Raw genomic sequence first — 11,463 nt, forward strand, 5'->3', positions numbered from 1 at the left:
CAGTGTTTTTTCTTGTCACTTCCTTATGAGTCTCATGATGATTTGACCTCCTAAAAATCGTCTGGAAGCAAAGCAGAGGCACATGAACCACACTGACCCCAGTTCAGGGATAACTTCCAAAGGCTCCAGGGAAGAACTGGGTCACCAATCCAAAGAGACCTGCTCTGTCTGCTGGAGTAATGGGATTAAAAGAAGGGCTCTGGGAGCCTGGACACCAGTCTGCCTTTAGAGGGGACCTCGAGAGAAGCTGGGGGACCCATATGGCAAAATGTGTCATTACCCCTAATTAAAAATTGATAAAAACTTGAATTTTTAAACCACCCTGTTACTGGAAGGAGTGGAAGCGGGCTGAGCACGCAGCACAGAAGAACCCAACTCCACACCCCCGTATCCGAGCGCAGTTTCTGCTGCTGTGCCTTGCAGCGGCTCCGTTACACCAGGCTGAGCCGGCGTGCGTGGCGCGGAGAAGCCCCCACCCGCTCACCGCCCAGACTGGGATTTTCTCAGCGCACGACCCTGCCGGGCGCACACGCCCGGGTTGTTTCCCGGACCCTTTTCCCGGTCGCTCTTCCCGAACTCCTCCCAGCGCGGAGCTGCGCACGCGCCGGGTTGTTTCCCGGACCCTTTTCCCGGTCGCTCTTCCCGAACTCCTCCCAGCGCGGAGCTGCGCACGCGCCCCTCCCCCCCCGACGCAAGTGGGCCGGCCGGCCCCGCCCCCGCCCCGCCGCACCATGGGCCGGCCGGCGGCGGCCCGTCCCCGCGGGAAGGGAGCCGCGCATTGCGAGTTGTTTGTTGCGGTCCGGCGGGCCGGAGGGAGCGCGGGTCCGAGGCGGCCGCGGCGGCGCGGACTCTTTGCCCGCCATGTCCACGCCCGGCACCGGCGGCGGCTGATGCGCGATCTTCAAGAGGTTGAGCCGGGGCACGGAACGGGGACCATGCGCGCCGATCCTTGCGCCTTTCGCTAACCGACCGCGGGCGCTAGGTCAGCCGAGTCCCGCCGGGGCAGGGGACGGCGCGGGGCTCCACCTAGCCATCCCCATCGGGGCGGGGGATCCCGTCTGAAGGGGCAGCGGGCTTGTCGTGGCTGAGGGGCAGGGAGTCTCTGCCGAGCGCGAGCGGGGCTTTGTTCGCTGCCGACCGAAGCCCGCGCGCGACGCGGCTGGGGGTAGTTCCCTCAGCCGATTCAGCGATCAAACGAGAATACCCAGTTGTCGAGGATAAAAGTTGGGCGCGTGGTGCGAAACGAGGAGCACCCGGGAATGCCCCCGGGAATGCCCCGGCGGGGGACGGGCCGTCGGGATGTCGCTTCCAGGTGTCCGTGGGCACCTCCCGCCCCCCCCCGCCAAACACCCCCGGTACCCAAAGGCTCCGGCTTTTGGGATAGCTCAGGCAGAATTTAGGAGCATTCCGGGCTCGCAGTGTCTCCCTGAAAATTAAGGGTTTTTTTGGGGTAGGCTCCTAAAAAAACGAAGCGCAGACAAGCCGAAGTGCCCTTTTGGTTTGTACGTAGCAAAAGCCAAGGTGCCCTCGGTGTTTTTAAGCACATGCTGCCCTCTCTGAAGTTGCGTGAGGAATCTTTTGTGTAATGCATGCGGACTCCTGAAGGAGCAGTTATTAGTTGCACTCCTTTAAATGTTAATGGCCGAACCACTGACTCTGGAATAAATTGTTTCCAGTCTGACACGTAAACGCACTGAGGGAGTGTGGAGGAGGGTGGGGGTTCCTTTGTAGGATTTACAGTGTGTCCTGGGGTTTCTCTGGGCTGGAGTTCCTCGGGAGTAGCTGGAGGTGAGTCAGCTTTGATAGTGTCTCTTTTTTTAGCACAGCGATGTTATCCCAGGCCCTGAAAATACATCAGCGAACAGTTGACGTGTATTGTAGTTGCTCGTAAGGCTACAGCAGGAAAAGCCCAGTTTGTGGACTTCCAAGAAGTAGGAGGTTTTTTGGGACGTGGAGCCCTCCCCCGCTGTTGTGTGCGAGTGTTGGTGTTTGTTAAGAGGGTGTTTCTTGATTCCTGTTCAAATCAAAACAGGATATTTGGACTTTATTGTGTTTGGTTACACAGATGACACGAACCAGTGATTTTTTTCAGGCTGAGTGACTAAGTAATTTTTGAAGATTGCAATCAGATGTGGGTTTTATGCCCTTATAATCCTAGAATGACTGGTTTAATAATTTTGCTGTTAAGGCTGGAGAGAAGACTTTAAAGCTGTGGAAAAGTATAACGAAGTATACACAAAGCAAATAAAATTTATTTTTCATATATATGACACCCCAAAACTTATGTAACCTTTTCATGTCATTTTTTGTTTTACTCTGCCCTTTCCTAGTTATATATTTGTTTAGCCTCATGTTACTTGTACTTCATCACACTGAAACAACATCGTGTGCTGTGAACTCTGATTCACGTCATCAAATACAAACTGCTTTCAGACACTGATTGTCAGGAGCAGTGAAGAGAGAACAGTTCAGCAGATTTTGTAGCTCCTCTAATTTGTTTGACTAAACCAAAAGGGAAAAAAAACACAATCCAGTTTTATTTATTTATTTATTTTTGCTGATAAAAAGGGATTACAAACACCACATTTTCCTGAGGTGTTTAAGACTTCCAGGTGCCACTTGCAGTCCTTGCCAGACCCTTTCTGCAGTTAGCCCCTGTGACAGTAGGGTGCACATGTGCTTTAAAGTTGATTTAACCCCCCGAGCCGTGTTCCAGATGCATTTGTGAGGCCAGTGCTCAGGCACTGCTGCTGGCAGACAGCCCGGCTGTCACGGAGGAGGGAGTCCTGTTCCTCCTTTCCCTGACCAAAATAGTAGGTGGTTTATGCTGTTGATCCTGAGCTGTCTGAACTGCATGTGCTCGGAGAGCAGGGATGTAAACACGGGCTTCAGAGGGGCTCTGGGGCAGCACCACGGCTCAGCAGCCATGGACACATGGGGTTTATCCAAGGTGAGGCAGTGCTGGTGCAGGAGCATTGCCTGGCTGTGCTTTTGTCAGCTCTCAATAAATTTGCATTTGCACATCGACATTTAGTTAAAACTTGTCCCTTGGTCTGCAGAGCTTTTCGTGGCAACTTGTTCATAAGTTACTGTGATGTGATCAAACCTCATGGTAAGACTCCAGAATTCCTTGTGAGGCAAAGGCAGTCACTGCATTTTCCTTATTCTTGCATAACTGGAGGTAGAACACTGAGGAGGTTTGATCAGGCAAGTTGTTTGGGACTCACTGATTTGTGTTGTTCAGGGTCTCATGTGATGCTTAAGCAGAAACCCTGACACACAGAAGGCTGGGCAGAGGGGAGTATTTGAATCCTGTTCTTTGGCTGCAATACATGTTTCTGTCTGCTCCAAGTTTATGAGGCTTTCAGTAAGTAACATGCTTCAGGATTAAGGAACTAAAAATAGTTTTAAATGCTCCCGTGATTGCTGTAGAGATAAACACATTGTTGAACTGGTAGGAGGGAGCAGTGCACAGGTTTTCCCTTTGCTCCCCTTTGAAGCAATCAGCTTGCCAGTCAAAATAGGCTTCTACCAAATTTAGCCACGTCGCATGCACGGATCTGAGAATGCAGGAAAAGCTCCACCGACAGTCCCTTGTGCTGAGTCCCAGCAAGTGTGTGCTCTGTGTGAGTGTCACTGCCTGGATCTGTGTGAGTGTCACTGCCTGGATCTCAGTGTGCTCTCTGTGTGTCACTGCCTGGATCTCAGTGTGCTCTGCGTGTCACTGCCTGGATCTCAGTGTACTCTGTGTGTCACTGCCTGGATCTCAGCTCCTGGTTGTGGCTGCAGCTTTTTCTCCTCTTCATGGTGGCAGCCAGCAGCAATTGCTCTTTCATAGTTCACTATGCAGCACTGTAAATCCCAGCTGTCCATGGTGCTTTAAGTTATTTTACAGTTAATCCTTTGTTCCCTGAACACTTAATCAGACCTGTTGGGCTCTAGGAGTGTCTCAGAGTAAAACATGAGAAAACTTTTATGTGCATTGCCTTGTAGGTTTGTCTTTGAGAGTATGGATAATCTGCATGTAATGCTTTGTGTATTCTCTGATTTGGAATGAGAAAATATTTACAAAATGTGGATGTTGCTGTTAAATTATACTTGCAGGTGGAAGTGTTTCATCTATATAAGACTTGTCGTTCTGTGTTTCTGATTTTAGATTGCAAGAGGACCCTCCTGTGGGTGTCAGTGGTGCACCATCCGAGAATAATATAATGCAGTGGAATGCAGTTATATTTGGGTAAGAGTCTTTGGTCACTAGGAAATTCTATACCAGAGGGCTAAATATAATAATCTGGTGTTTGTTTTTACAATTATTCTCTTTTTTTCTGTACATAAAGTCAGCAAACTGAGAAGAATGAGTAAGGATGCTGTCGTGGTAATAATTCGTTTTCAGGAATAAAGTGGAATGTGTAGGGAAGAAAAACTTTAAATTTTAAATTTGTTCAGCTTTCTATGTTGAATAAAGCCTGCATGTGGCTTAATGAAAGGGTTAGAGTGTGTAGGAGTTGGGTTATGAAAAAGCAGGACTCCTCTTTAAAGTACATAAGCGTCACATGTTCCAGGCCATTAAATCCAGATGTATTGGCAGTGATTGGATTGATTCCCAGTGGGACGAGGTACAGGTTCTGTCTGGGAAGCTACATGTATCCTACAGAAGAGGAGCTGCCTTAGTATCCTTTCATAAAACTGCAGTATGCTTGCAGTAATCTGCTCGTTAATTCCAATCTGGTCACATAATGGCACACGTATTGTTTGGGATGATGATAAAGTAGATATCCCAAATAGCAGAGTGACTGTAGACAAGTGTCTTAGATACAACAAAGCTCTCAGAGATTGCTTCTGCATGCTTCTCTAAATATTTAGATTATTGCCTCTACCTGTATCTTGGAGAGGATGAAGAAGATATAAATTTGTTGAGTTAATTTGCTTGTGTGGAAGTAGGTAATGATCACTTTTAACTGGAGTTTCTTTTCAAAACCTTTCAGGCCAGAAGGGACACCTTTTGAAGATGGTAAGCCACTAACTTTTATATTCTTTGTCATTCTTATAAATATTCCAGTATTAACATTGTTCTGCTCTGGAAGAATAATAGATGTTATCTGTATATAATCTGAAAGAAACCAAGCAAGTGAAGGTTTGTTGGCCATAAACATATGCATCTTGAGCTAAGCAGTGTCTTGTCACAGTGGCTGATGGTTAGTTAGGAAGCTGTGAAGTGATGCTGCCATCAAGCCTTGTTTGTACATGTACACCAGAGCTTTTAGCAGGGGATGTTGGCCTAATGCTGCCAGATGTGTTTTCACATCTCCAGAGCTGAGCTCAACAAGACTCTGCTTTTCTCGTTTCATCTTCCTGGCATGTTTGATTCATTGCTGTTCTCCTAATGAAGAACAGGTGAAAAACCTTGAATTGTTCTGAATATAGAACTCAATGAGGGCGAGGGAATCCCAAATTTGTACATAAACATGAAAGTTGGTGTGTAATGAACCTCCCTTAGGCATATGAGGAATAATGAGTTTAATAATTATAGTATTATTGCAGTAATTGGCAGCAGATGGGTTTTTCTCTGTGTTGGGTTGGAGGAGTTACAGTAAATTATTCACTGATCCATAATAAAGGTTTTCAGTGAATCAGTTATGAGCTCCAAAGACTGAGATTGCTGATTATGAAATTCCAGTGTTTTTTTGCTGGCACCACAGTGCCTTCTTAATGAAACGCCTTCAAGTCACCCAAGTCCACAGAACCAGCATGTTGGGTCACGGAAAAAGGGGAGGGCAGTGGGATAATGTTGGCTCTAGCTGCCTTTGCCATGCAAACAGTGAGTCTCCAAGCTTCTACCCAACTTCTGCTGCTGGGTTTATTACTCTTAAATTTCATTGTCACTTGAAATACATGAAAAGAAATCAGACTCAAGTGTTGTTTATGTAATGGTGAGAAGAAATATTGATCATGGAACACATACATTAATTTCTTGTCTATGTTCCTGGAGATGTTCTTTTGTTGTTAGTTATCTGATTGTCCTTATCTTTGTTTGGACAGGTACTTTTAAACTAGTAATAGAATTCTCCGAAGAATATCCAAATAAACCTCCAACTGTTAGGTTTCTATCAAAAATGTTCCATCCAAATGGTGAGTGAATCATCTTTATTTAGCTGTAATACCCATTAAATATTATGGTGTGGTCATGTACTCTCCAAACCTCCAGAATGCTTAACAGCTCTTCATCTCTCTTCCATCTCCTAAGTAGATGTCTAGGACAGCAACTGCTTGATGAAAAATTAAGAGTTATGATGCTATTAAGAAGCAGCTATCTGCCTCTTTCTAACCAATGTGTACCCTCAGTAGCAAAGCCTGTGAGTATTTTCAGCAGCAGCTGCACTTAGGTTGGTTTCAAGAGGCAATTCTGGTTGCAGCTTCCTGCCCCTTTCCATTTAACAGCAGTTGTGTGTGTGCAGCCACATCGTGACTGCAGGGACCTGATGGAGCCAAATGTTATTTATTTCTGCTGGGCAAGATTTCAAGTCCCTGCTTTTGTCCTGTGCTTTGGACCAAGCTGGACTAGCACAGGGAGAACATGAGGATGCTCAGTCCCAGAGGAGGCAGCTGACCTGAACTCGGTGATGAGGGCAGCACTGGGAGGGTGTGCACCAGGGTTCCTCCCCAGCACTTGATGGGTTTGACTCAGTTATTCCTGCCTACATTCAGATTTTATTGAGAAAAACCCAAACCCTGCCTCTTGCCCCTCTGTAGCAACAATACATCATGTCCTGTGCAGGCCAGTGTCTCTGCCAGGGGGGTTGTGCTTTGTTGGGTTTTATTGGCACAAACACCTGGAGCACAAGGGTGTAGGACTCAGTGGTGAGTCTCAGGTTCACACAGGCTCCATTAATCCAGGCAGAAGCAGGATTTCAGGCACACTTTCCCGTATTTTCTGTTGTCTGCCTTGGTGCATCTCATAGTGAGCACAGGGCATGTGAAAACAGGGCAGGAACCCCCCCACCCAGTGTGTGATGGCCTGGGTGGGTTCCAGTCCTGCAGTAAATGCCTTGCTGCTCCCTGGGAGGCCTCTCTGTGTGACAATATGGATCAGTCACACTGGAGGAGCAGCAAACCCAGCCTGCCCATTCCTGTGCTAATGCCAAAACCTTCAGACCTTCCTTCTTTTCCTCTTAAGCGTTCTGCTAATTTCAGTAATAAATCTCCAAAACACAACGTGTCAAGCTACAGAAGCTCGTGAGACATAACTGCTGTCCTTTTTCCTGAAGCATTAATTTATGCACAGAGTGCTTTGGAGCAATAACTCTGCCTTGAACAGTATGTAATGAACTCTAAATGTGGCAGGTTCTGAATGCTCTCCGTTGTGTTCGCAGTGTATGCGGATGGCAGCATATGTTTAGATATTCTGCAGAACCGCTGGAGTCCAACATATGATGTTTCATCTATTTTAACTTCAATTCAGGTAACTTTGCATCTGTTTTACCAAACAGTGATGTTGTTGTTTGTCTCTATTCCAGAATACCCAGCTCAGTGATGGGGATAAGCCAGGCATCTCTATCAAGGGGAACTTCAAACCCCTGTGAGCTAAGCAGTAGCTTTTCAGATCAAATAAAGGCAGAGGTGCTGACCTACATAATTACTGATTCTGAGCTACAAAACTGCCATTATATATTTTTGGACAGGAAAGCAGTTACTGATTTGGGTTCATTTTTAACTATTTTTAGTCAAGATAGGACATGAGCTGCAGAAATTTGCCTAGTGTTTCAAACACCAACCTTTATCATGAAGCTCTGCCCTTTGAAGCCCTCAAAGGACAATACTGCTGGAACCTACTACTTGGAATGAGTGAAAATGGCCTGGCACAGCAGAAAAACACATTTCCTTTTCTCCTAAATGATTATATTTTTCTACAGTGGAGTTTTGTAGGAGGCATCTTGAGTTCCTCTTCAGTCCTGAATGACAATAGTAGTGTAATTATCAAATAGTCAATTAGCTTCATAGTGCTGACTGGCACAAAGGACCCTGTCCCTCTTAAGCTTGTGAACCTACAAGTGTGTGCAGCACTAATGCTTAAGCAGGGTGTAATTTGAGGTTCAGCAGTGTAATTATGGGTACCTAACCATGAGTTTAACCAGGTTTTATTCATCTGGCCCTTCTGAGTCATGTCTGCCCTGTGAAACACATTTGACTTGAAAGTTATAACTTGATTTTCCCTGATTTAAATGTGTTGGTTTGTCTCACATTATGTTTTCCCCTCTTTCCAGTCTCTGCTTGATGAACCCAATCCAAACAGTCCAGCAAACAGTCAGGCAGCACAGCTTTACCAGGAGAACAAACGTGAATATGAGAAAAGAGTTTCAGCTATTGTGGAACAAAGTTGGAATGATTCGTAACAGCTGCTGTGTTACTCTCCATCCTCATAATCCTTATGTACAATTTAACTCTCAGTAGAAAGGCTACCAGAAATTTCAAGTGCCACAGTTCTATGAATTTGCATAAAACCTCATTTGCAAACAAAATTAAGCCCTCCAGTTTAGGAAAGCTAAAAGCTTGTGTATCTCGATTAACGTCCTTTTTATTGCATGGTATGAACTAAGTTATTGCTACATAAATTTGTAATATATCCTGTTTGTATTTTTTTTCCAAGTGTATAATGTTGGTGTGGAGTTTTCATGACAGAATATACACATTTTGTAAATCTGTACTTTTTTCAAATATTGAATGCCTTATTTTTGAATTCTTTAGATTTTTAAATTGGAGAAAAGCACTTAAAGTTTTTATATATGAATATTTCATGTAAAACTGTTAAATACATAACCTTAGTGCAAGACATTCTGCTCTCACTCTGTATCTGTTTCCAAGGGCTCATTTTTAGTCCATTTTTCCTTCATCTATGCTGATGATACCACGCACTTTACAAACAGGAAAGTTAATCCATGATGTAACTGTCTCCACAGGATGTCTTTGCTTCTGCACCAGAACTTGGCTTGATTCTGTGTGTCCTCAGTTGTATGAGGAAGAGTTTTGGTAGCTGCTAATGACAAATGGGGAAACAGATGTAACTATTTTGCTCAAAGTCCCACTTTAAACCAGCAGGGGAGTTGGAAACACCACCTGGATGAACGAGGCTTGGTGCTAATGTATTCTAATAAGTTTTATTTTTCAGGGAGATGGTATTTTATCAAGTTGTAAAATATTGTCATCTAAATCTGTCCTATATTCACACACTGTAATATAGTTTTGAATACCTTCCAGTAATTAAAGAGGTGTCCCATTAGTTTCCCTTGGGGGTGGGGAAAAATTAATCACCAACAGAAGAAAACATGCCTGCAGATTTATTGGAGTTATTCTTTGAGGCTTGGCTGTGCATTGCCTGGTCAGGTCTCGTGTCTGTATCACAGAGGTTCCACATACTCCTAAATTGGTGGTTTTAAAGAAGTTTGGCTTTGCTTTTGGAAGTGTTGATGTGGTGGTAATTTCTTACTGTATTCTGTAAATCAGGCTGGATGACTACAGTAAAGAATTAGGCCTTTTTTTTTTTCTTCCAGCAGCAAAATTGTAACCCCTTTGTCATAATTCCAACCAGCATTACATAGGTATTAAAACCTCCAAATCCTATACCAAAATACAGCTCAGTGTTGCCTGGAAAGCAGTGGAAGTTTATTTCAGCTAGGAGAGAAAATGTTGTTTATTTGCAACAGTCATGACTGAAAGCCTCAATGCACTGGAACAGGAATATCAATTTACACCTCACACCTTGTGAAGTTCTGTGATTTTAAGGAGCAGCACTCTCAGGTTTAAAACCAGCACTCAGAGTATTGTCAAGGCTCTTAGGAGCTTGTGGAGTAAAACTGCTCTAGCTTAGACAGGAGTTAGTGTGCAAAGGCACAGTAACAGAAGCATCAGTGCTAAGCAACAACTGAACTACACTCCCATGAAGTCAGTTTGCTTTCCTTGAGTTGGTGAAGTTGTGTTTAAAAATTCTTCAATCTGCGTCTGATTAACAGAAGCCGCAGAGGATCCAATTTGCCTTTTGGCAGTGGTGGAGTTACAGTAACACTGGCAAAGTGGTGCTGTGTGGCCTAAAGCAGCATCAGGGCAGAGACTTTTTTTGTTCACAAACACAGTGTGGAAAAGCTTCCTGTTTCTGAGAATTAATCGAAGCTTTGAAGATTATTTTTTTAAATTTTACCTCCTGTTTCAGTATTTTTGTTCCTCTGACGTGTGCACGAGAGTCATTAGTGTCCACATTAATTTGATTATTCCTGAACAGCCAGTTTGGCCTAGTTAGAGATCGATGATGCACAGAACATGTTTGTGTGTCTCTGGGATGGGGGCAGTGGATGTCTGAGAAACATAATTGGAGCAGAAGGAGGTTTAATTAAGTGATCAAGCACTGCAAACTGCCTGAACTGGGACCCACAATATGCAGGGACATGTGGGTGTCTGAAGGTTTAGGAGCATCCTCTGCCGAGGGCAGAATTTGGAGCCTACACGTAGTAAAGTCTCAGTGGAAAATGTCCTGCTGGCCCTCAGACAAAGGTGGTGATTGTGAATTACTGTATTCCCAGTGTATGGTGGGGAGGGACATTCCCTTAATTCTCATTTTAACACTGTGTGATGGCTGTGGCAGCTGGATATGAACATTGGGAGGGTGAGATTCCAGGTTGGATGGTAACCCCTGGGTAGACACTGGTATAGAGGAACCGGCATGTCTTGAGGTGGGATCCTGGAGCCCCTGGGGGCTGCACAGTGTCCCACAGAGCTGGGGAGGGGGAGGACTGGTGACTTCTGTGAGCCCTCCACCAGCACATGGAAAATAATCACAGAGCATAGATCAAAATCTGCTAAAACTTCATAGAGAAACCATTTATTGCCAGGAGTCCCATGAAATTTAAGGACCCGAAGGTTCAAGTACATCAATTCACAAGAGCACAATCACAATAAACTTTGTGGCACAGTCACCTTCTTAAACAGTGCACTAGGATGCTTGATTTTTTAATTAATTAATTAGGAGATACACTAAGCTTGCTAGGACAGTGGGATTAATTAAGGAAGGCTTGATGGGTACAGGGTGTGGGGTTTACAGCTTCTCACGGGGCTTTGGTTCCTTGATATTAAACAGCTCATGATCACATCTTTTCCATGGGATTCCATATAAAGATTGAAAATCACTGTAGAGACATCTTTAAATTATTCACCCCAGAGTTTTTGTCCTGTATATCCAAGTCATTCACCTGATTTTACAGGTGGACAGACAGAGACCTCCAGATCTGCAGGATTTTAGTGCCAGGAAGCCCCTGGCAGGGCTGTAGGTGCGAGCCATTCCTGGGCATTGCCCGCCCTGAGTTTCAGGTCCACCTTTGCCTTCAAGTTTCTCGTAGCAACATTATTCATAAAGAGGCATCAAACACTGCACTGCTTGTGCTGCTTTCTTCAGATCTCGGTTCCCTGAAGATGTCTCAT

General features: G+C 44.9%; 1 protein-coding gene across 1 annotated transcript; it reads left to right on the forward strand.

The window, feature by feature from the left end:
• Nucleotides 1–838: 838 nt before the first annotated feature.
• On the forward strand, nucleotides 839–9,455 carry UBE2B (ubiquitin conjugating enzyme E2 B). The gene is made up of 6 exons (XM_029962942.1): nucleotides 839–908; nucleotides 4,157–4,237; nucleotides 4,986–5,011; nucleotides 6,040–6,129; nucleotides 7,371–7,459; nucleotides 8,262–9,455. The coding sequence occupies exons 2-6, from the start codon at nucleotides 4,212–4,214 to the stop codon at nucleotides 8,388–8,390; spliced, it is 360 nt and encodes a 119-aa protein (XP_029818802.1). The 5' UTR covers nucleotides 839–908; nucleotides 4,157–4,211; the 3' UTR covers nucleotides 8,391–9,455.
• The last annotated feature ends 2,008 nt before the right edge of the window (nucleotides 9,456–11,463 follow it).

The sequence above is a fragment of the Manacus vitellinus genome, unplaced genomic scaffold (genome assembly GCF_001715985.3).
Source record: "Manacus vitellinus isolate BGI_N305 unplaced genomic scaffold, ASM171598v3 scaffold_51_pilon, whole genome shotgun sequence".
NCBI classification, from domain to species: Eukaryota; Metazoa; Chordata; class Aves; order Passeriformes; family Pipridae; genus Manacus; species Manacus vitellinus.